This window comes from Scleropages formosus, chromosome 10, assembly GCF_900964775.1.
Source record: "Scleropages formosus chromosome 10, fSclFor1.1, whole genome shotgun sequence".
NCBI lineage: Eukaryota > Metazoa > Chordata > Actinopteri > Osteoglossiformes > Osteoglossidae > Scleropages > Scleropages formosus.
In genome coordinates this window covers 13,864,135-13,890,018 of record NC_041815.1, presented here as the reverse complement: position 1 = coordinate 13,890,018, position 25,884 = coordinate 13,864,135, and the positions used below count along the sequence as shown (strand labels likewise).

The window sequence follows — 25,884 nt, the reverse complement described above, 5'->3', positions numbered from 1 at the left end:
GGTCTTTGCTGCAAGAACTATAGCAAGAACAGTGCTCTTTCTGAAATGCACCCGACTGCTCGTACCACGACGCTACAGAGGAATTGACATGAATTCATTACGTGGTAGTACACCACTGTGTTCTGGAAGGCACAATCACAAGGTACAGCAGTAACAAATAAAAGGTGCCCTTCCTGTAAATCTTGTGTCAAACATCATGAGGAGGAACACCCTACATTCTCAGGTCTCTAAACTAGAGAATGCCAGTGAAGGCACAGAGCTGTAAGCATGCATTCAGTTCATGGAGGTCAATCTCAACATCTGAGCCAAGCAATAACCACCTCGTGGTTCCAAGGCTTCTAGTCAGTGCACGCTATCCTGCTGTCTCTCCTTTCCCCTTGACCATGTCTCCAGGCTCATTTAAAGCCGTAGGTTTGATGTGGAGCGACCAGGGGAGTTTAGCATGCAAGAAAACATTAAGGCTTCTCGCCATGTCCGAGCTCCTGGATAAGAGAGCGCTCATTGCAAGACACGTCACTGACAGAATCACTAATCAATACTGAAACTCTCAAGACGTTATTTCCTCAAACACAGTAAGCTCCGTTCGGTGCCGCAGCCAAGGAGAAGACTGGTTCAAGGCACTCAGCCAGACCAGCCGCTTGAACTGCTTCCAGACAAGCGTTACTGACAAGAATTCAACAATAGTGCCCATGTTCCGCACCTTCCACCCATTATGACGCTGCAGTCCAACACTTTGCCAAGAAGACTGTTTAAATTTATTTCCTTCCAGCTGCCAAGCGCAGTCAGGTGGGAAGAAGTGTTCCTAACTGCATGTCAATTTTAAGTTCCAGCACATTCTGCTGAACATCGGCAGACACTGTTCCAGTTCCGGATTAAGTTTGCAACGTGAATTGTGAGAAACTCAGGTTAGAACAGCAATAGTCTTTGCAAATTTCGGTCTCTTTCTAGTTTCATATAAAGGCAATAGAAGTGTCGCAAGCTGGTGTGAAAAAGATGTCTGCTGTTGGCAAAGAAACACAAAATGCCAAAGTTGTTTTCGAAAGGGTCTGTTTATGTTTCAAAAATAAAGGCCAACGAAATTTGAGTAGATACAAACTAAAGTATGGGGAAAATATTTAAAAACACAAACAATGCGAAGAGAAAAGGGTGGAAACTAATTCCAGCGAAGGAATTCCGAATTACTGTAAGGCCATGTTCTGATTCATTGTTCTGCTGGGAGCAGTTTGGTCCCTACAGGGGGAAACGACAGCAGACGCTGCAGATGCTTTCACTCAAATGGATGCTGTCCCATGTCCAGCTTCCAGTGTCTTTGACTTCTTTGAGATGAACACAAAGACAAATTACCAATCTCCATGGCTACATCTTCACACTGTGCACACACTGCACAGTGACCTTGTGTTTAGTCCATCACTTGTGCTCCTCTGGATAGTCATTCCTACTTAGCATATTACTTTACACATTTCCCAACAGTCAATTTACACCAACATTTTTATTTGTGCTCTTTTAGAATTACAATGAGTTCTCCCCCCAATATAGACAATAGCTAGATGCACAAGACATCATCTGAACAGCATTTGGTGAAGTAAAACAGAGTATGTGCACCAAACAACTGAGTGAGCAGTGCTGTATGTAAGGTCATGTCTCACTGACCATTCAGCCCTTACAGACTTATGCTCAGAATGGCAGCACATGAGCTATCAGGCTGGAGCAGCGTACCATACCGTAGAACTAGGTGTAAGGAAAGTGGGTGGGCTCACCTCGTTGGCGTCCTTGGATGCTGCGCAGTGCCAGGATGTTCTGCTCGTCAGATAGGAACTGTCTCATCTTGTGGAAGGGCTCCTTGCCACGGATGGTCAGCTTGCTCCAGGGCTTGGGCCGAGCCAGGATCTCGCTGACAGAGCCTTGCGAAAGGCCCAGGACGTAGTGGCCAAAGATGCGCTGGCCGATGTTGTGCTTAATGAGCTGCTCTTTGACCTGCCGTGCAATCTCTGCTGTGTCCATGTCCTCGCCTTCTGAGGCACTGCCTGCACCCTCCGATTGGCTTGGCGATGGGGCCAAGCCATTGGGGTCTGGGCTAGCGGCTGGCTGGTGCTGGGGTAGTGGGCTAGCGGTGTAGGGCCCAGGGCTGAAGAGTACAGCCCCACCAGGCGAGTCCTGCAGGGCCTTAGAGTAGAAGCTGTGCATGAGCTGTCGCTGGAGCAGGGAGCTGAGTGGCACTTTGCCCGCCGGGGGGAAGGCAGCGCCAGATGTTGGCCCGTATAAGTCCTGCCCCATACCCGTGGGGGAGAAGGGGTGAGCGCCGTTAGCCTCGGGCACAGGCCGTAGGAGCAGCTGTGAGGGGGGAGGGGGGGTGCCGGTGTTGGCTGTGGCAGCGGTGCGCTGCAGACTCTCCACAGGGCCCTCTTTCCCTTTCCGTCCAGCTGGCCCTACAAGAAAGGTCAAACACAATGCATTATGGGGGAGTCAACAAAAAAGGGGTCCAAAAATACAAAAAGAAAATTATTAAAAAAAAGGACTAATATAAAAGTCCATATTCTGGACTTTCAAGGCATTTTATTTGATTTTATTATTTATTTATTTAATTTTTTTTTTTTTTTTAAACCAAACTCCCCTGACACACACCCATGCATTTGTGCTTTGTACCTTTCTTGTAGGGAGCAGCCTGGAAGGACTAAAGGCACTACTGTCCTCTCTTGGGTACCTCACATGCAACTGGTTCCTCAAAGTTGCCAGTCTCAGAGAGTCCCCAGAGGGGGTGGGAGCACTAGGAATGATGGGGAAGGGGTGGGGACTGCAGGAAAGAGTTCATGGACGGCCAGTTGGGTCCGTGGTGGCTTTAGCCGTGTTCTGTGGAAGGTTCGTGGTGCTCTCAGAGCTGTGCTCCTGGCTGGAGGGGCACATTGATTTGAAGAGATTAGCCTGCATGGCCTCCATCCTATTTGTCCATTGCTAGCCATTGAGCTGCACACAACTTTTTCAACGTCCAGGAGCACATAGCAGCAGTCGTTCTGTGCATCAAAGCAGTGATCCGGATCTTATGGCTCCTGAATGGCATGCACTGAAAATGCATGTTTTTAAATGTCTCAAGAAAAAAGATCAGAAGGTTGATTCTGGGAATGTCTGTCTCGGATGTCTTTGACCGTAAAAAGCCTCAAGGCAAAGTAAGAATTAAAAACTGTCCATTTAAATGGAGATGCTTAAAAAATTTTTTAAAAACTGAAGAAGTGGAATAAAAATGTGCAACGGCTAATTAATTCCAGGGTTACCTTCCAGTGCCAAGTTTCCCCATCTAGATGCACCGTCACACAGAGCCATTCACCGGTAAACCATCATCCATCGTTTCATCTATCAATGCATGTCACTGAATATCACTTTTACCTTTCCACTGGGGAATATGTAGTGAACAAATGTACAGTATGACAATCATTTCGCGCACTCTGCATTTACATTGAGTCATTTTCGTTCCTTCAACAAAATTTATAAAACCGATCCACATTCCATATGAGAATTACACAGAAGCTGCATCAGTCTTAGATATTTAAAAACTAATACTAACACAATAAAATAAGAACATAAAATCGTAATGCCTTCCAAAACTCAATTAGGATGACATTCCACTGGTCATGAAGACACACCACTCAAAACAATGCAATGGAAAAGAGAATTAAAAAAAGACTTTTTTTTGTTTAGCAAATCCTTAAAAGTCAGTGGCTTACGTGCAAACATCGTGAAGTGATTTTAACGAAAGATGCATCGTATAAAGACCAGCCATGACAATACAATGACTATGGCTTTCCGCAGCATGGACGGAGAATTGAAACTACACAAGTCCCTGTTCAAAAATGCTAATTTGTTGTTCATATGGGAGTATATACTTCTATCTGTGTAGCCCCTTGGCAAATTCAAGACATTTTAGACTGGTGAAGCAAATACTACAAAATAGGACAGAAGGGGGAGGGGGGTGTGTGTGAAGCCTCATCTGTACACAGAGCCCAATCTCTTTTTCCACAATGTCTGCCAAAGGGCTGCAGTATTCCACTTCGAAATCATGTGGTTGTTTGACAGCCCGTTCACCACCTTGTTCAGGCTGACAGCAGCAGTGTACAAGCACACTATCACAAACTCTTCAAAGCCATAACGTAACTCAGCTTACCCAATGTACTGGCCAAAAAAACCCTGAACGAGCTACAGCAGAGAGCATGCCAAAGCTGTGTGTACACAGACACACAGTGCTTAGTCTGTATTAATATCAGGACCAGTCCACTACAAGCCATGTTGTTCTCCCATGTGCCACCCATACAGTCCTAGTGGAAAGCCTCAACTGCACCCTGAGAGTGTAGCGAAATGGACGATGCATGCAGAGCTCAGATTCCACAAAGAGAGAGAGACTTGTGAATGCTGCTCAGGTGCTGTGGGCCCAGCAATGCACTGGGTGCCCTGCCCACAGCAGGGAACTCACCGCTAAGATCGCTGTTGGCGATGCGCAGGGAAGCGTTCTCTGACTGCAGGTTGCGGTTCTTCTCCAGGAGCAGCACCTCCAGGGGTTTTGCAGAATCCTTGGGGAGGAACAGGGGGCAGTGATTAGCCTACTTACAGAAACAAAAAGAATCCAGAGACACTAATCACACCGGTCTTTAGAGAGCACTGCCGCCCCACTGCTTGACTGATTATGTACAAACCAACTCGGTTTGGTTTACAATGGGCGGCACAGCGAGTAGCGCTGTTGTCTCACAGCGCCTGGGTGGTGCGAGAGGACGTGGGTTCAATCCCCACTCAATCTGCGTGGAGTTTGCCTTTTCTCCCTGTGCCTGCGTAGGTTTCCTCCAGGTGCCCCGGTTTCCTCCCACAATCCAAAGACATGCTGTTCAGGTTCCCCCATAGTGTGCGAGTGACACAGAGTGTGTCCCACTAACGTATGGATGAGTGACCCAGTGTAAGTAGTGTATCTAGCAGTGTAAGTCACCACAGTGAATAAGGTGTGTAGGCTCATAACACTACATAGAGTTCATTGCAAGCTGCTTTGGAGAAAAGCGCCTGCTAAATGTAATAAACTGCAAACACATTTTGAACTGAAGCATATAAATTTATGAAGAAGTTATTTTATGGTGGTCTTACCTGTGCTGTAGTTCCCTCAGATGGCCCGAATTCCATGGATTTCAGAATGCTGTGGAGAGTGAAGGACATAAGTGAGGACGCTGTGGAAGTAAGACACCATACTATACTGGTTTCTGACCATTTACATGTGTGGATTTGGGTCTGCAGCTCAGAAATCGCATTGCTCTCCATCTAGCATTTACCCCATACATTGTCTCATTTGGGTTAACACATGGAGAAGGTGATACTCAAGAGAACAAGGAGCAAAAGAAGAGGGGGGGGAAAAAAAAAATCACATTACTGCATTTGTTAAAATGCCCATTTTACATATACTATCAACCACCTTCATTTGTGTGATACCCAACAGTTGTACAAAAAAAGCATGAAGGCACTCCACCCATTACAGGAATGCTTCTCACCAGGAATGAAGCTATCAATACTAATTCAACCAACAGTGTGTGAGATTAATGGCACGCTCCAACAGTAATGAATCTTTTAGACCCTCCCCATTTGTGTACACATAATAGATTTATAATAAAGAAAATCTCATCACAGAATTAGTGTCCGGACATGTCCCACTTTGAAGCCGTTAGAGACTATCAAACAGCAGCAACAATTAGATCAGCCACAAACACCCCCGCCTGAGGAATGTGTCTCCATAACTTTGTTAGCCTTTTCATAACTCATTTGGGCTAAAATATATCCCTGTAATAATGTCAAATGACTGTCCGTAGTAAATGGCAACAGTCTATTTTTGAGGTATCACAGTCTGATTGAATCTTACAGCCTGGGGGGCAAAATTCTGAGGTTGTAAAAAGATGCTAGAAATCTCAGAAGTAAAATTCAAACGGATAAGCTCTTAAGCATCATTTAACTGACTTCTTCCAAGGCAAGTTACGTCGACTTTGAATACTGAGTTACTCACAATTATTTACCCAAGACTTGAGTGTCTTCTATTCACTATGCCACCTTGCTGCTCACTACCCACCAGAACTGATTTAAGATGTATATTACCAGCTGTCCTGAGTTCTAACCAAACGCAATACAAATACTGGAAAGGTACAAACAGTTAACTGCCGTATTAGTCCTCTGTGCTTTGATAAACTGTAAGCTATACATAGTACTCCAGACATGTGGGAAGTAAAAAGGAATCTAATATAATAACTGTATTAAAGAATATTCTGTGAAAACAGACCAGCTCCATTACTTACTTCAGCTCTTTCTTGACCTCTTCATAGTCAGCCTGCTCCTTCAGCTTCTCCTCCAGTTGCTGGTGGGAACATGGTTAGTCCATGAAGAATGTGTAGAAGGTGCATTTGGGTTATACAGCCCTCAAAACATATTCCAGAGACCCTATGTGACATTCTCAAAACGTTACTTAAACGCTTTATTTTTTAAGTTGATGTCTAACATTACATAAACTTTGGAACCAGTTTCCTACACGATGCAGTGTCATCCAGAAGATTTAAAACCCCAGTCAATTTACATAAACTTTTTGAGAATGTCATACAATATTCAAGTAGAAAATATAGCTGCTTGTGTAACAGCAGCAAAGAAACAGGAAAAAAAAAAGCACACCTAATCAGAAGTTAAAAACAGTCTTAACCATCACACTGTAACCCACTGGGACCGCAATAAGTACAATGAGCAACCTGTAAAGAGGTAATCCCAGTTTCTCACGTTGTGTGACGAACCCCTTATAGCACCCCAAGGCACAGCACTCCCATCAGGCCTTACCCTCAGGGTAGAGTTCTTGGTGTTAAGCTGCTGCTCCAGTTGGGAAATCTGGCTGGAGGAGGTCTCACGCAGCTTGGTTAGGCTGGCCTGCAGTCTCTGGACATCCTCCACAAGCTGGACCACCTCCCGCTCCTTAGCGCTTAGCTCCACCTCCAAGCTGGATCGTGAGAGCACTTCCATGGCCTCCTCCTGCACGTTTTTACACATCACACACACACACACACACACACACACACACTGTTGGGATCTCATTCTGAGGGTGCCAATATGGAATTCATTTCTGAATGCTTACACTCTGACCCAGGGAAAAAGGGGTACCACACAGGGACCTTAATGAAATACAAAGGACCCAGTTTGAACTTTGACTCCTGTAATCAGAAATTACATTACTGTTCTGTGTGAGGGACAGGTGATTTTAGAGGTCGTTGGCCTACCATGTTGGGGGCCTTCTGGATCTGTGTGGCCAACTGCAGGGACTTGTTGGCTGACGTCAGCTGCTCTCGTAGGGTGCTTGCCTCCCTCTCGGCCACCTCAGCTCTCTGGGGAGCAGGTTTTGGGGGGGACGGGGGATGGACACGCATTTAGCCAATGTGGAAAATATCCTAATTATTTGCTCGACCTCATGAGAAGTAGGTAAACAATTACAATGCCCACAACATATACTGTCAAACACATAAGCCCATTTATACACTTCCTATTACAGACAGTCTCTAGGTTACAGATGCCCAACTTACATGCAACCTGTAGTTAAGAACCACTGCCATATTTAAAAATAAAAAATTTTTTTTTTTTTTTACTAGGAAGGTGATCAGAAATCGTGGATATTATGATAAAGTTTTATGCAGCTACTCATGTGATGAGCATAGTTCATATGTTGGAAAGGAACTAACTGCACTTAATCACTTAAAATTGGGTAGCACGGTGGCACAGCAAGTAGCGCTGCTGCCTCACAGCACCTGGGTGGTGCGAGAGGACATGGATTCGATTCTCCGCTCAGTCTGCGTGGAGTCTGCATGTTCTCCCCATGTCTGCGTGGGTTTCCTCCCACAGTCCAAAGACATGCTGTTCAGGTTTCCGCACAGTGTGTGGGTAACAGAGAGAGTGTGTGTGTTCTACTGACGTATGGATGAGTGACCCAGCGTAAGTAGTGTATCTAGCAGTGTAAGTCACTGTGGTGAATAAGGTGTGTAGGCTGGTAACACTACATAGAGTTCACTGGAAGTCGCTTTGGAGAAAAGCATCTGTAAGTGAAAATGTGAAATGCACTTAATTATGCATCAATGTCTCTTTCTGCTAATGTAATGCACACATTGTATTCTCCATAAGATGTACATTGCTTTGGAGAAAAGCGTCTGCTAAATGAATAAATGTAGATGTAAAGCCTGTTATATTAAAAGTTAAAATTACATTAAATTGTCCTAATAAAAAAATGGGCGCTTCTTTGCAACACGAATGAAAACATTGCGCGTCTACAGTGGTTCGTCTGCTCGCAGGCCCAAAGTAGGACAGACTTCCTTCTTCTCCGTCAGACTACCACGCCCACAACCTTTCCTCGAATGTCCGCATGTGCCCGAAATCAGAGCAGCGGGATATAAAGAAGCCGCAGTTGCACACCCTGGTAGCGGAATCTCATTTGAGAAACCCATCTCTTCAGCGCTCAAGTAAACCCACGGCAATCTACCCGTCCTTCCCAGTCCCTCGTTCTCCTCAATACGTTGTTCTCGCTCCTGATGTCCACAGCTCCAGACACTTGCATCGCCTCTTCAACTATAACGCTGGATTCTCCCCAAGACCTACGTTTTTGCATCGATAGACCCATGCCTATCCCCAACCACAAACCTCATCTGCTCCCTTGTGTACCAACAAAGATCCCGTGATTGGGTACACACACCTTAGTCTCCTGTCTGCTCGGTATGACATGGACCACATTACTGTTAAGTATCTCGTATGTGTTGCTGTATTTGTGACAAATACAATATAACACAGGAAAACAATACTGATTGAAACTAAAGTGGAAATAAAGCAATCGGGGAAAAGGTCAAATGCCAATGAACACTGGAAAAGCAAACAAAGTTTCTTTAATGTTTTTTATACCCCCACACACACACTCCTCCTCCCTCTATTATAAATACTGTAGTAAAATTTCTCTGTCCATTATAAATACTGTAGTTACATTTATTATTATTAATGTCATTACATTTCATTATTACTGTATTGTTATACTGAAGATGTTTTAGTGTATCCAGAAGTGTTTCTTTAATGTTTTTAATGCATTGAAAGGTACATGATATACTAAGACAAACATTTGACCAACTGATGTTAGACATGAACTGTACCCAACTTTTCCAATTTATGCGAAAATCTGACTTAAAAGACAGACTTTGGAACGGAACTCGTTCGTAATCCGGGGACTGTCTGTATTTATATTAAGAATAGATGAGACTGTCTGGTGGAAACGGAAAAATAACGTCTCAGCTTTTTTTGAAAGCCTCAATTAGCTCGCCACACACATTACAGCACGGTCCACTGACCACTTAAACACCGCGTCTAACCGTACAACAGCATCTCCCTTGCGAATGCACACACAAACGTAGAAATGGGTGACTGCTCCATCTCGAAGAGAAGGGGAAAAACTGAAAACTGTGAGACGTTTTTAAGAGTGAAAATGTAGTAGCAGAGGTGGAAGTGGAGAGCAGAGAAGCAGAAGCAGCTTTCAGCAGAAACATTGTGGAGACCTTGTTCCTATGCCTCATCTGATTCCTCTGCGTGAGGAGAGCGAGATGACACCAGCAATGCCAGTGTGGTGTGGATGGATGTAACCAGAACCATTTTTACAGGGTATGGGACAGGTTCCTATGCCATGTACAGCCAGCTCTTTTTAATATTTAAAAAAAAAAAAAAAAAAACCCATCCGGACATGTGTTAAAAAGATGAGTCTTTACAAAGAAATCCGATACTGACATTCACAAAAAATGATCCTGAAAACTCCTTAAAAAGACAACAGAATATATTTAATTTTAACAGCTCAAAGATGGAAGCATACAGCTCAAGAGCACAACTGTAGCAGACAGCCTAGAACCAACATTCATCCTAGCTGTTGAAAATGCAGATCTTTACCCAGTGCTATTTTTATAATCCCATGTAAACAACAGACATGCAAATCAAGTTTAAAAAAGGGAGACAACTTCAAGAGCAATATAATATTCAATCGTAAGCCAAATGGTGTAAATAACGATCCCAACTTGTGTAAAACCAAACCAACAAGGTACAACAACAAAAATTAGTAGCCAGAGGAAAATCAGATTCGCAATCCTAGCAGAACGGGGCCGGAGACATCACGGAGGCACAGGACACACGGCTACAAGGGGCAGAAACTCCAGACAGTTCTATGTTTTGAGTCTGAGGAAGCAACAGTCATGTAGCTCTAAACAGTGTAGCTGCTCTGGTACTTTGCTGTCCCGTGGGTGAGCTGTGTCTCCATCTCAGTCACCCTGCTGTGTGCCCTGGAGGAAAGGTGCCCCATTGTTCAGCAGCCAGGAGCCTACGGTCTTTGTAGCCACTGTAATCAACAGCTCATCCTCTCCAAGCCAGACTGGGGGTTCCAGGTATATAGCAACAAAGACATACAGGTCATTGTTTGCCTGCATCATTCCCACAATGCTCTGCTGCTTCACTTTCATTTCACTGAAAAGAGTCTGTGTCAACAATAAAAAAGGTCAGAAGACCAGTGTATTCCAGCGTTCATTATCACAGAGAGGTCTCCAGTCTGCTCCTGCTCCTTCAAGTGGATTTTTATTACAGTCGAATTAAATAACTCTGGCACTGTCGTGTCTCTAGCGAATAGGTGAAAAAACACACCAACAGTCCAATTTAATGCTGGTTTCGAAGCAGCGTTCTACAATGCTCTGTTCTTATCACTTGATTTGAAACCCACAAAAAACTGTACTGCTGCGTTATTTATAAGCCATCATCTGCTTCCCATAATGCATTTCCTCCCTACAGGCTGGAAGCATCCCAGCAGCTCACCTGATTGGCTCTCTCCAGGTCAGTCATCACCATCTCGATCTCATCAGCCCTAAGGGGAAAGGAGAGGCAGATGCTTATTATGAACACACCCAGGTGGGTAGCAGCAGAAGCTCACAAAACACACAACAGCATCCAACAGCAGCAATATGCTACTTTACCAGGGCAGCAAAAAAGAACCCAAATTTATAGAAGAGTGATGGAAAGAATTGAAAAAGACATTAAACACAATGGTCTTGTTCTTAAGGAAAAAACACTTTGACAATAAATACAAGGAAGACTGACAGAAGAGCAGCTTTCATCTCTGTGAATCACAGAAAAAGGAGGATGACTAAGAGCTCCAAGACGCCCACAAACACGGGTACAACAGGACAGGTACACGGATAGGTAACCGAGAAACCATTACTCAGCTCTAGAGCTGGGGGAAATAGGGAAACCATGTACTAGGAAAAGAAAAGAAAAATTTCCACCTCCTGCCAAAGACATGTATAACTGAACAGGGGATCACTTTTTTTTTTTTTTTTTTTTAGATAATAAAATAGCATTTGGACCTGATGGCCAACACATTTGCAGAGAAAAATGGCAGCCGAACACTGCTGGAGCTGGAGGGACTGTTGTAGCCCGCATCGGTGCTTTACCAGCAGAGATGGAGCTCACTGAAGGCACAGGGGAAATCAAGCCACCACTTCAGCGCTCTGACAAAGAGCACGTTATTGCATCAAGAGAAAGGCCTTATTCTCGCTCCGGAGACGGCACAACAAATCTGGGTCACTAAAAAGTCCAGTTATCAGTCTAACGGCTTCACAAGGGAGGTCCGCCTGTCTCCCCAAGCTTGCTGAACGACGTGCTTCCTGTTTGGACCCAGCAAGCCCTCTCGGTTACAGACTAATCTGGCCGACGGCGGGCGCCAGGGCCCAGGCCATAAGTGCGTGCCTAAGCCAAATAGACAAGCCTGCATTAAAACAGAGGGATTACACTAATATAGTCTTTAGGCTCCCCACAATACTCTCTAATCTGATATAATATTTTCTGATGCTGTAAGTGAAGAGCAAGCTCCAGCAGCTAGCTACATTTGTTTCCCCGTGGTGGGAAAGACAAGCCTGGGCAAGGGCACGTATCAGCTAACTGCAATTCAAGTCAAGAGCTCTCAGTCAAAGCGCTGCCCGTCAACAGTCCAACAGTGGGCGATGGCAAAGCCCTCTTCGGTATGCTGTAAAAGCATTTCAAAGTCTCTGGGCTTCTCTCTGCACTTCCAGGACATTCCAACACATCCTGTTCTGAATTATGCAAAGATACATACCCGGGCTGGCCGGTCTGTGCCGAGATGACCTCATGCTGGGCGCACCACTCTCCGTGGTTGCCTGCTCACGCTGCCATCAATGTTTTATTGAGGGAAAGGAGGCGGCACATCTCTGCCTCCCACAAGGCTCGGGTTCCAGGGAGCCCCTTTCACAGGCTCGTCATCTTCACTTCCAAACACAGACATTATTTATGGGATTGTCCTAAAAATATGACTTCAGCAGTCACACCCTGAAGTGAACGGCTAATGGCCTCGGAACTGGCTTCACTACGGAGGTGTACGAGCACAAAGGTCACACTCTGCGAAGCTTAACCACAGAAGTCCATCATAATAAATACGTATTCCCACAACACAGGCACATTTTTTGCTGTTTTTTGGCTTTGCTGCTTCCCAGACAAGAAGTTGTCCCAGAATTCCAGAGGACAGCCTTCCATGCACCCCAGCATGAGTTGGACCCATTCGAATAGCTGATTATGCAGCCACAGAATTCACACTGAGAGCAGCCAACATGTGTTAATTTAATGACCTGGCGTCTGATTAGAGGTGATTTTGCATTAAGTGTTTAATTATGTTAATTGGGTTTTATCTGGAATGCTAAGTGCACTGCACTTTTCAAATGGCTGTTTTAATGAAAGCACAGACAGTGCCAAGACTTCTGTTGCTCCTGTTATGATATCAGTGGTGCAGGTGGAAGCAGATTTGAAAAAGCATATCTGCACAGTCCTCCACTATGACGACAGAAATACCGCAGTAAATAAGCAGTATATTTGAGGTCAAATTGGTGCTAAAAGCAATACAGGAAAAACAGAGAGACTGCTGTTTAGAGCAGCTCAAAGTATTTGGACCAAACCAGCGCATTTTTATGGCTGGTAGGGAAGGGGCAGGGGCTTCTGCAGTACATAAGGCTTGATGTTATGAACAGACAGCATCAAGCTGGTTTTAACAGCCTACATGGGTCTAATGCAACTCAGACAGGGTAAAGCACAAAATTTGACCATTTAATCAAAAGTACCGATGTAAAGTATTTTCTAAATAACATTCGGATTTTCATGGTTTCAGGAATTAAAAAAGTAAATGCATCTGTAAAGGAGATCAGCGATTAGTTGACAGGATTGACATCTGTGACTATGTACAAACGGTCTCCGTTTCCAACTGGGGTCCTGACAAAGGCACACGTTAAGAGCCCATATCCACCTCCTCTCAAGTACAAATGCCAAGCCACCTTAAGACAGAGTTGCTGAAATACACGAAAGCTGTGGAGCAAGTACAAAGTAATCCAACCTCCCTTATTGCAAACAAATAGCAGCAGGGACACGGCCAACAACATACCCAACATCTGGCAAGGGGGGGGGGTCTTGCTCTTCAAAGTTATACTTTGTCAAAATAAGAGATCGGCTGAATCCATTGACTATCGTCAGCTACCTCAGATTTTTTCCCTGCCATTGGTCTCGATCTTATTGTAAACTATGCGCCGTTCGTTTTGCACCCGTGGCCCCTGGGAAGCATCAGAATCGGTGCAATGTGGCTCCATGAACCTATCCAGTGACACTTTGACATGGTGAGATAGAAGCATCAATATCCACAGCTAAATGAAGACTCTGAATGTCTGCTGTTACAGGAGTCATCACAGACTTCCCAACAGAGCAATCAGGGAAACATTAGGACCCCAATTAAAGTAGTTTTTGTGCTTGATTGGTGCTGATGAAGCCAGGCTGGAGACTGGCGCATGAGAGCAGGATCACCCGTGGTCTATCACCGCCTGCCTGCCAGCTGAGAGGGTCTCACAGCCCCTAACATGGAGAGCTTGCTTATGGAGGTGTGCGTGAAGCCCAGTTGGTGTCAATCCGACCTGCCTCAGGTGGTGCAGCGAGTAGCGCTATTGTTTTACAGCACCTGGGCAGTGCAAGACGACATGCTCTCCCTGTGTTCATGTGGATTTCCTCTGGGTGCTCTGGTTTCTTCCCACAGTCCAAAGACATGTTTCAGCTGAACTGGTGACTCTAAATCACCCATAGTCTACGTGAGAGTTTGTTGTTCCAGCATACAGATAAGAGACTAAAAAGATTCGTTGTAGGTACTGTCGCGTATCTAGCATCGTACGTCACCTTGGTTGAAAAAGGTGTCAGCTAAACACTACACAGCATTCACTAAGTACCTTTGGATAAAAGTGTCTGCTAAATTCATAATTGTAAATATAGAAGGCCACACTTCAGGCCATTTTTGAGCACATCTAAATGTATAAGGTTCTCCATCACTTCTGGGCACCAAGTTCTTCTGCTTGTGGAGCATCCTGCGACCACAAGGAAGCACAGAGAAGGTTGTTCTGAGAAACTGTTCAGTTGTTGTTTCATAGCTAGTGCCTTCACTGAGATACTCTCTGATAAAAACAAAAGGGAGAAAGCTACTGCTATGCAGAAAAAGAAATCAAGTACAATGAATTAAGGAAACCCAAGACATTAAAGGACCCCAACTTAAAGACAGTGACAAACTATTACTGTCCAGATTATTCAAAGATCTCTTCCCATGGACTAATCTTGCATTTAAAATGCTTTTATTTTCAAATGGTTCTGATTAAGGCAAACAACCAAATACAAATGAAACTGAACCAGATGCCTAGATCTGTAATGGTCCTATAATCCCTGCAATATTTCTCGTGTGGGACACACATATGGGTAGACATCTGGGTCAGCAAAGTTGTCCACATATACTAGCAACAAGCAGAGCGTATTAAAGCAGTCCTGGTCCAGACAGGTCAGCAACACCAGTCCATCCTTGACCACTGGAGGAAGGGAATGCAGAAGCCCAGGGAACACAGTGGCCTAGTACGGCTACGAGTTCACAGACGTGTGGTGGTAATCCTCTCCTTTCCCCTTCTCTCATATCCTGAGCATCGCCGGCCAAATTTCCCCGAGGCCAACAACATTTTGCAGATTTAGCCCATTACATTTTCATTTCCACCATCACCCTCCCTGGTGCAGCTCTTTGACTCAGCGGAAATGCTTTGATTTATTTTTCTAACTTTTTCTCCATTCCTTCACCAGAACTGGGAAACACTAGCAAACCATCATGACCACAAGGCCTTGGTCTTCAGGCAGGAACCAAGGGTGGGCGGTGGAGTTAACAGATCACCTTGCTGAACTATCATCACATGTATCCCCACCCACTGTCACATCTGCACTCCTTGGCTCCAGCATCACAGCTGCAAGTGTCCCTGAGATGCATTCTCTGCTTCCACCACTTAGGTACTGTCACCAAAGAGCTCAGCTTATTACAGCACTTGGTGTCAGTGTGTATGAAGTATCGAGAGTGATGGGAAATGAATGCATGCATGCAGCTCTAAGTACACACCTATACACAATCTACAAATGGCTAGGAGCAGGGCCTCTGTCCCAGTGAAGGCACATAGGCTGGGGTCAAGCTGCCACTTCGAGAGCCTGTGATCAATACAGCATTAATCTTTTAAAGAAACAAAAAGCAGAGCGCACGCCAGGTGCTTTCAAGGCAAGAATGGATGCCGTCCCAGCCCCTCTGGCCTTGTCCTAGTGGGGAAACGGAAGCACTTCCGTATCGACTCTGAAGCAGCGCAGCGGGCTGGATAGAGAGTCCTGCGGGAACCATCACCTCTCTGCCACGAAACACTACATTTAAGTCAAGCGAAGACGGAGCACTCCACGTTCCGCAGGTAGCACTGTCAGCACCGCACCTTGGTCATGTGAAGCAGGGCCATCAGTTGGACTGCTTGCAGCAATGAGTTCCCAGGGGACTGGCACTGTCATGCTAGTACAAGAGTCACTTCAGCCACCACTGATGTACGCCCCTCTCCATTCACCCACCCTCTGATGAAGCAGCAGCTCCACACATGTATTACAAACTATGCTTATCAGAATATATAAAATTATGGATAATATGTAATGCTATTATTGTTACACCATACGTAATGTTGGAACTAAAAATGGTGAGAAATGTATTTTTACCATGACAAACGAGCAAATAAATACTTACCTTGGGTAAAATGGAACCGAGGCCAAAGTGGCAAAGAGGGAAGAACTCAAACTCCCATAATTAAGTACTGAGTCATTTGAAAACAGAAGGTAGAAATGGATACATTGCCAAAGTAGATATGAACAGACGTTTGAAACGCTGTTTGGAAAATATTATAATGAATTGTTATTTCTTGAACTTTACATGTAAAGTGGGTATTTTTAATTTTAACTTTAACTGTACAATGGAATAGCTGAAGGCAGAGGTATATAAATTACTTCAGTTCAGGGGGAACAGAGTATTGCTGTTGACACATCAGAAATGAAAGTCTTAAGTTTGTACATGGCTACTGGGTTAGCTGCACTTGTTAGAGCAATGGAACAGCCACTTAAGGAAACAAACTTTTGTTTATACACCCCAACGTCACGTTCTCCTCATTCCTCGCTCAACCTGGTCATACCCTCACACAAAACCAAAAAAGATTTCCCAAAAATTCTCATCTCTGCTTTCCTAAGAAGTCTGAGAGCAAACGTTGCAGCAGGGGTGTGGTTGGGAAAGTGTGAGAATGCTCCCCACACACACAGCTGAAAACTGGCATGTGCAGAGTTAAGTCCGCTGACACTGGCCAGGACACTGGGGCCCAGTGGAGCGTATAATGGGGGGGGGGGGGGGGGGGGGGGGGGCGTGGCGGTGGTGGGCGAGTGGCTGCGCTAAGAGGCCTGGAGAGGTGTGGTGGATTGTGCTCCAATGCATTAAAATTTCAGATCGCGGCACATCTACACAGGCAGACTATACAGACCACCAGCAAGCAGCCTGCAGCACAGTGGGATGAGGAAAGACAAGATGCTCCATGGTCCTCTGTCATCTGACACTGACATTTCTTAGCAAACAGTTCAGATTGGGGGCCAGCTCCATCACTCAGCTCCCCAACTCCTCCTCTAACAAGCTCCTCCCATTTCCTCATTTTCTTTAACTCTGCACAGATGCACCACTGGGGGATTGTGAGAGATGAGATGGCAGGAACACAAGATGATGTAACTCAACAGAGAAAAGAGCAGTTAACTTAGCACCATTTCCGTTCAGCAGAGTTCACCACATTAAGCTGCCAACGTTAAACTGAGAATAATAAAATATGCAAGTAAAATTCCCCAATTTCTTGCTGCATGGAGAAGAGTCGCTGGTATGAAGCCCTGATGTTGGAACCTGTGTACTGCTGTGACAGCCTTTAACAACTGGGATTGCAGGCAAATTTCAAAGGCTTTGGAAGAGCGCTTCCAGAATGTTCTCCCTCCATTTCTAAAGCAACTATTTTCTGACTCTCTCCCTCACACACAATTTATCTGCTGCTTCTTGCCAGACAATTCAAGTGTGTTTAACACATTCAGGTTGCACCAAACCCTTGTGGCCCAAGGGCTCAGAATCTCAGATGTCAGACACTTTGGAAGTAAGGTGCTACACTCCAGCTATAACTCAGGGACTCCTGCATGAGAAATGAGAGGTGGATGATGTGCTGGGATTTCACAAACTGAAAGGCATTAGGAAATGCAGATGAAGCAATTGATGGTACGTTTTTCTCTTTAAACCCATAACCCTGTGGTCAAGCATCTGCTACCTTGACTGCGATGCCCTCTGCAGTTGAATGATAAGACATCAATATCAAGTTTAAAACAGCAGATTTGGCAGGTTTCCTGTGAAGAACAAATGCAATGAGCAGAAGTTCCAATCTACCTACTGTTCCACATACAGAAAAAAATGCATAAAAACTGGCAGGACAGATTCCATGATTGGTTGTTCAGCTTTATTTATTACCCTGTTATGTATTTATTTATTTATTTTTTTTTACACTTCACAGTACCTAGAGTGACAAGGCCCAGAGCTGTCCTTCAAAGAAGATGGTTGACAATCAAAACCATCTTCTAAGTCCATTGTTTTGAGCTGCCACGTCAGTAGGTCAAGCCCTGCCCTGCTGTAAAACTTCACCACTGGCCTTTTAAAATGTGTGTCACCCGCTGAGCATATGTTCACAACAGGAGAAGATGCATCATTCGGCTCAGAGCCAAACCGTTGTTGGCTCTCTCTATACATCTACTTTAAACAACGCAAGGCTCTTTGGTATCAAACCTGATGAAGGGGAAGAGGAGGAACTCAGCTGAAAATAAACCAACCCACACACACAGCCCCATACTCAACTGAACATCATTCCATGATACTATACTGACCAACAATTTTTTGCTGCTAATTAGTGTATCTATACTATTTATTATATTGTAGTATATTCAGTTTATCACTGTGTATTGTTTTCTTAATTACTGTACTCTCTTGTGCTGTTTCTACATATTTTGCACACGTGAACTTTATGTAGTCCTGTAGATAGCTTTGTGTTTTATGTAGCACCATGGTCCTGGAGGAATGTTGTTTCATTTCACTGTATACTGTACCATCTGCATGTGGTTGAAATGACAATAAACCACTTGACACCAAAATGCCTGTTTTTACTCCTCACACAAAAAAAAAAAGTCAGCTGGAAAAAACTGGAAATCTGAGGTCCACACCAACGAAATGAACATGGTCGTTAAAGACTGTTATACTGGGGTGCAGTAAACAGCTCTCCAAACAAAACTTCACACTAACATCCACCGAAACACATTGGCTAGATCAAATAATGGGGAAAATATTAAAGACCCCTCAGCTACAGGAATTCACATCATCTATTCAACAAACAAGGAGAGTGTGAAAGGCAGAAATGGGACTTCATGTGCTGAAGTAGCAACTGGGAAAGGGGATGTATAGCCTTGGAAGAAGGAGAAAAAAGAAGGGAACACAGCAGGACAAAAAGTTGGATGGGAAGGAAGAATCAGGACATGAGAGCGAGATCATGCATACTGGGGGTCGGGTAAAGAGTTTGAATCCTGAACGCTGAGAAGCTGTGTAGCCGCCTGTCAGGCTCTCGAAAACCCCCCCCCCCCATGCAGTTGGTGGATGCTTTCCGCCACTCGGCTTTTTCGGCTGCGGTGTAATTAGCCCTGCGAGACGGAACAGGGGCCCGTCGAGGAGCTTACAAGGCGCACCATTCCTGTGTGTGTGTGTGTGTGTGTGTGTGTGTGTGTGTGTGTTAGTGCCAGGATCCTGGAGTGTTTATTAATGAGAGGTCGCCATGCAACCCACCAGCTTCAACAAACAGCCTCTCTACTCCTCCTCTCGCTCAAGAGCTGCGTGTGTGCGCCGCTGGGACAGGCAGCAGCCTCTGTGTACCTCCCCCATCTCACGTGGCTTCAAAGACACCCTCAGGTAAAATCAACAGGAGGGATGCGAGAGGAAAAAGAAGGGAGCTGAGCCGCACGAAAGCCAATTAGCGAATCCCCAGCCCTACAGAGTCTTCCAGAACTGCTGTCTCTGCCGAGTGTGGGAATAAACGCTCTCCACACTGCTAGATGCTGAGGTACAATTTACAAAGAAACACTTGCTCGTGTGTGCAGTTTACTACCAGTAACATAGGGATAAGCATAAATAACTGACTTACCAAAAGAGTGGCAAATTAATGGCACACTTTACCATAACAAACTGTAGCATCTTCCTCAGGAAACAGGACTCTCCCAAGATTGGGGTAGAGGGCAGCCAACTGCCCAACACTACCAAAAGCTCATAAAGCTATCAATGTTGATACACCTCAGATGACTACAAGAATGTGAGCGCTAAATAGTAGCTGTGACACAACCCCCCGCCCCCATCTGGCAGGACCTTCTCTTGAGAAAAGTGGAAAAATTACCTATTAAAAAAAAATATAGCTGTGTGCTGGAGAAATAATAATGATGGAGGAAGTTGGGGATGAACTAAAAATACTTATTAAAAAAGAAACTTTACATTACCGTTAATATTTAAATTATCAAGTGACACTTTTAAGGAAGAGGGATCTAGAGTGCTAGTTGGGGAAGGGTGGGAGGCCAGAGACTGCTAAACATGTGGAGCACGCTGAGGTGCTGGTGTTTGTCGTCCACGCGTGCATGCACACAGCGGATGTGAAGCGCGACATACACACGCTGCTGCGATCGCCCATAAATCCTCTACGAACTTGCAGCATTCAGCACGTGTTAGTCACCAGGAGTTTATATCACTCTGCATACTAAAACCTACACCACTCATGAGACAATGAGTCATTTGTATCTGCATCAGGGACGTTATGAATATACCACACCACCTCACCCCCATCTCACTTTCTACTGGAAGCTATGAGCTGATGTACAGAACCAACATTGCATAGCAATTTTCACCCAAGACCTGAAAAAAGTTACAATCTCAGAAGAAGTAGAACCTAAAACATATTAACAGCTGTAGCAGTTTTTTTAAATGTAAAACTGAAGACAATTTTAGAAATGAATAGGAAGTGTTTTATTACAGTTGCCATGAGCAGATATAAAGTCGTTCGACAGTGAGGACAAGGAGGCTGCATGTACACTGTCCTTTGAAATGAAAACTGGGCACAGTTCTGCAGCAGAAAACACGCACGCTCGGATCTTAAAACACATGATGTACGGAACACAAACACTATTAGTCACGCCAGTGTGAGAAATCACAGATTCCTGCAGCCACATCAAGCTCCGAACAACAGGCTCCTCGACTGACATGACATTACGTGGATCTGATGGAAGCGTTTTCCTTGTTTCCGTTTTAAAAGCCGGTCTCGCTATATATTTGTTTCCTCTTGTGGATGCACAAACATGAATACAATTAAGTTTGATTTCACGCTGCTGCCTTGCTGAACATGGCGAGACTGAGTGCTGTTGTCAGGGATGCGGGTGACTAATCCATGAGGAAGGGGTGATAAGCGAGGGAGGCAGGACTGTGAAGGCAAGAGAATTTAGGAAACAGTATGGCCTGAGTGTGTGGCCTGAACGTGGCCATGTGGTCAGACTGCGTTCTATTTTCTCACAGCAACAACCCTCTATTCATCACCCAGCTTCATCAGCAAAACAATTCTAAATAAATCAGCTTACACTACTAGTAACAGTCTTGTGAGCTATGAGTAAGTGTTTAACCCTTAAATACTTGCTTCCCACTGAGGTCCTGTAATGAGTGGAAGCGGAACTATGTTGCAAACAGCATTACTCGTACCTCGATAGTTGGGACTTACTTTGCGGTAGTCTCCTCATCATATTTGGTCTTCAGATCGAAAAGCTCTGCCTGAGTGGTTTCTAGTGCTGGAAGACAAAAACAACCGGCATGGGTTTTTTTTTTTTTTTTTTGTACCATTGTGCTTCAGGTTTTGGTTGTGCTCAGAGCTCAGAGTGTCTGCCCTTGATGACTCTGCCAGGTGGAGTGATGGGCAGGTTGGTACCTGATTGTAGGGACTGGGCCTTGTGGTTGGCCTCCTCCAGCCTCGAGGACATGGATGCCTGGGTCTCCTGAAGCTTCCTGACAGAGGAGGGGAGGCAGTCAAAGATCAGTCCTGTAATGCCATATAGCGACCACCACGTGTGTTCTGAACAGAGTGAAACATGTAATATCCAAAAAAGGCAGCTCTAATACGCCACCAGGCTCACCTCTCCTTCTCTGCATAGTCACTGTGCAGCTGCTGTTCCTTCTGCTGGGCTAAGCTCTCTGCCTGGCTCCGCAGGGTCTGCTCGTACTCCCGGATCTTCTCCTTAAGCGCTTTGATTGTGACCTCTGCCCCGGAGTGAGAGAACAAGATTCAACACTGTACTCAAAGGGACAATGACAGGGCACAACCCAGCACCTAACTAGGCTTCAAAATGTCTTGCAGTATTAGAGGGAGATGGGGGGGCTACCACATCGTCTTTTTTCAAGTTGTGTAGCTGGTGCGTGTTGCCTTAAGTTCTCGACCTCCATTAATTTGCTAGTCCCTCCTGTTATACTCTTGGCAAAGGACTATCCATACAATGTCAACTTGCTCGGAGAACGTGAATTCATTTGTGCCGTTTTATTTGGATTTTCAGTGTTTAAGGTACTGTCTTGTTTTTTTGCATTAAAGGTTAAACATCAAGTACCATATATTGTGTGTTTTTCAGCATCTCTAAAGTGTAGGGTATGCAATAGCTACGAAACAGCTGAAGGAGCACAGGTAGAAAGCCATATAATATTGTAATTAACTCCCTGTAGCTTCCTTCCGGAAGGGAAACTGCTTTAACTACTGAAGTAAATGTGTCAAGTTTAATGGGATTTTTTAAGAAGACTTAAGCATAAATGGGTGCTAGTTTTGGGGCTCAGGTAACTTCCAGCAGACCCTGTGAAACACATACAAACTTCATGTTTGTCAGCTCTACTAGCGGCTGAACGCAGGCTTCCATTTCACTTAAAGTTCTGACTTTCCGACAGCTTCAGCCTGCGTATGACAAGCTTAATGCCACGGGTTCGATCAGGTGTCCTCCAGGCATACGCAAGACAGATACTCAAGACCCGCCTGTCCACTTTCTACACCGCTTGCTGCTCTCTCTTTTACGTGCGCCTGGTGAAAGGGCTGTTCTGCTGGCCTCTCTCCGTTCTATAAAGGGTGGGTGAGGTGAACACTGCTCCTTGTTGTTCCTGATTGAGAGCTCCCGCTTTCTCCTTGCACTTTTTCTCCTCCCACTCCCTTTCCCTTCCTTCCTTCCTTCCTCACTGTTCTCTGTGATTTAAGTGCCACCATTTCAGGCCTGACACATAATCAATGGCAGCCGTTCCCACCTGACGCCTCTTACCCCTTAACTGTTAGACTGAACTTTAAACATTTAGGCTGCAGAGGATCAATGGCCTCATCTAGGGGGAGACACAGGGTGCATGGCAGGGGGGGGTTTGGACTATAAGCACCAGGTCAGGATCTCTGCAGCACCACCAGCAGAGGGCATGAGGGGGACCGGGTGGGGGGGGGGGAAAGGAAAATCAATATCAAAATATAGTACTGTTGCAGCTCAGCTGGCTCAATTAGATCTCTGCAGGATGGAAATTCCAAGCCTTACACACACACACACACACACACACACACACACTCCAGCACCTCTCATCACCCCCATTTCAACAGGGACAAAGTGGTTGAAGTATAACTGTGGGCGGAAATGAGACAATAAACAGAGTCCCCACTCTGAAAAGTCACACTGGCAGAGGGAGGGTGAGCGGGTGACACGGGCACACGTGTCTGCGTTTGCGCATCGCACCTTGGTTTTTAACCTCGGCAAACTCCTTGTTGTACTCCTCCAGCGTCTCCCGCAGCTTCTGGTTTTCTGTCTCCACATCATGCATCCTCTGAACCTTCTGCTGCAGCTGCTGCCCTGCTTCTAAGGCAGGAACTGGGTCTGAAAGGGGGCAGGACTCAGGGTGAGGGGGTGTGACAAATCACAAGCACGTTGCAGGAACCTACATCGCAGCATGTCTCAAAATCCTCTCACAAACACAGATGAAAGGAATGTTTCCTTACACACACATTCAGACTTATGGGTAAGCAACAGCAGACAGCATTTCTGGACTCTTGAAGAGTTCAGGCCTGCTTAGCTGTGCAGCATGGAGGAGAGACTGAGATGAAGCATCTTCTTGCTGTTACACCACTGTACAACTGGCACACCAGTGAAACACAACATGGATCCTGAGCAACAGTGTGGCATCTGGAGAAGCTCCGGGGAACAGTTCCTCACACAACCTGACACATCTTGCCAAGACTAAGCATAGTAAAACTAAAGATTTCGGGTGCCAGGTTTGCGACAAAAATAAATTTTTTTGGGAGGAAACAATCACTAAGTCAGGGATTTGCTACAGTTGAGAAAATTATTACATTCACAATTAAAGAGGGCAGCTGGTAGTGCAGTGGTCAGAGCTGCTGCCCTTGGACCAAAAGCTGGCAGGTTTGAATCTCACTTCCAGCTGTAGCACCCTAGAGCAAGGTATTTAACTTAAATTGCTGCAGTAAAATTACCCAGCTGTACAAATGGGTAAATGATTGTATGCAGCCTAAAACTAAGTTACTTTGGAGAAAAGTTTCTGCTAAATGAGTAAATGTAGAGGGTTATACACTTGTATTCAAAGCAGAAGGTTGTAAAAGTTTGTTAAATTCTCTTATCTACCATGTGGGGCGTTGCCAAATCAGGACTGTGTATTCGTGAAGGTCATTTTTCATTCCCTCTGCCTGACTGCAAACAGTTTCCCAGAAAGACTGACAGCACAGGGGGTCCTGGAGAGATGCAACAAACCCTTCCTTGCCACTCCACGGTGGTCTCCCAGCAGCCCCCTTCATCAGTGCTGTCAGCTGGCTAATTATGCCCCTGTTCCAGTTGATTTTCGTTAATGAGACAGCTGGGTTAATTATGTAATCATATGATTACATTAGCCCCCCCACTCCCCAAGAGTCTCTTGCCTGAATGGATGGTGTGAAAAGTGGGATGAGAGAAGAGAGACGGTTGTAGACGGGGCCTGGAAAAGGACATCAGAATGCAGATGGAAAGCGGTTAACTGGAGAGCATAAAGTGTATGAGTAGGAAAAGATGGAGAGGGGAATCACACACCCCCGCCCAATCACCCAGCCTCCTGCTGTGGAATGAGCGCATCGCACCTTGAGCACACCACGCGTCGTTGGATGTGTTAATCTGCCTAATTTCAGGTCGTCACATGACTGAACGCAATGCCGGCTTTGCAGCGCAGAAGCCCCGCTGCGAGGCTGCTGCTGCGCTTCCTTCAGCAGTGTGTTTGAGCATATTTGTGTGTCTGCGTGAGTCCTTCCAGAAACATTAAATTAGCTGTATGGTAAGTAGAATATAAACACTCCCTGAGAAGTAAATAGGGCCAGGGTGCGCAACAGCGGTACGCACTCCTGACACAGTCTAAGGGTAGGCATATGAATCGGGGACAGTTACCTGGGACATCGATGAGCCTCTTGTAGACGTTGAGGAAGGCAGCTTCTGCTTCTTTACTCCTCTTACTCAAAGCATCAATCTGAGGGATGGGACAGGGACATTTCCATAAATACTTCAGGCACACAAAAAACAAACAGCACAAGAAGCAGGGATGCGGGGGGTCTTGAAAGATCACCATCAGCTATGTTAACTCAATGTCAGTATCATTCTTTACAGAGACGTGGCCTTCTCTGGTGTCTGACACAGGAGGGCATCTGTTCACATGGCAATAAAGAGCAGACTGCTCTCACCTCATGGCAGTGTCTCACTGAAACCACATTCATTCGCACACATAATCCTGCATTTCAATTTGAGGACAACACTGAGGACACACCCAAACCCAGATTCAGAAACTGAACACATGCGTCCACCTAGCATGCTCTTCAGTGGCAACGGGCACACGCACACAGCTTTGACTGTCACCATCCATTCTGATCCTGTCAGTTTCTCCATGCTGCAACAACCAGGAAAACTGCTGCCTTTACTAGCATGCCTACTGGTATATGCAGTGGATCCATTACCACACCAGTAAAACAGAGACCCTCATGGTATTACTGAAGTGCCATATTTCTGAAGGATATGCCGAATATCCCGTGCCCTGACAGAAGAGTGTGAGAAAGTCCTGTAGTGAAACACACTGCCTGATACCATTTACCCAACCCAAACACAGGTCAGCTCCATGTTCGGATGCCCACGTTTGCCTTCACAGCTGCAATCATGATCATTTGGATCGAGAGAGAGAGAGACTTTGTGCACATACCAGGAGCCACAGCTATTACTGGACTAGAGTCATGACAATGAGTCAATGTCTCAGCTGTTGATGTACCCTTCCTTTGTAGCATTATTTGATTTTTTTTTTTTTATAACAGGTAACACTGA

General features: G+C 45.3%; 1 protein-coding gene across 4 annotated transcripts in view; it reads right to left on the bottom strand.

The window, feature by feature from the left end:
• The window catches only part of LOC108922449 (protein CASP-like), a 93,850-nt gene that overhangs the window by 29,612 nt on the left and 38,354 nt on the right, over positions 1-25,884 (bottom strand). For 3 of the 4 annotated variants that reach the window (XM_018732572.2, XM_018732570.2, XM_018732571.2), the window contains exons 4-15: positions 24,967-25,045; positions 23,281-23,418; positions 21,673-21,796; positions 21,468-21,544; positions 21,264-21,330; positions 10,858-10,906; positions 7,266-7,370; positions 6,832-7,020; positions 6,306-6,364; positions 5,116-5,164; positions 4,460-4,556; positions 1,758-2,426 (exon numbers count right to left, since the gene is read on the bottom strand). In XM_018732572.2, the coding sequence (XP_018588088.1) occupies positions 1,758-2,426; positions 4,460-4,556; positions 5,116-5,164; positions 6,306-6,364; positions 6,832-7,020; positions 7,266-7,370; positions 10,858-10,906; positions 21,264-21,330; positions 21,468-21,544; positions 21,673-21,796; positions 23,281-23,418; positions 24,967-25,045 (1,702 nt within the window). The remainder of the gene's footprint in view (positions 1-1,757; positions 2,427-4,459; positions 4,557-5,115; positions 5,165-6,305; positions 6,365-6,831; positions 7,021-7,265; positions 7,371-10,857; positions 10,907-21,263; positions 21,331-21,467; positions 21,545-21,672; positions 21,797-23,280; positions 23,419-24,966; positions 25,046-25,884) is intronic. The other variant, XM_018732573.2, reaches the window with a different exon arrangement.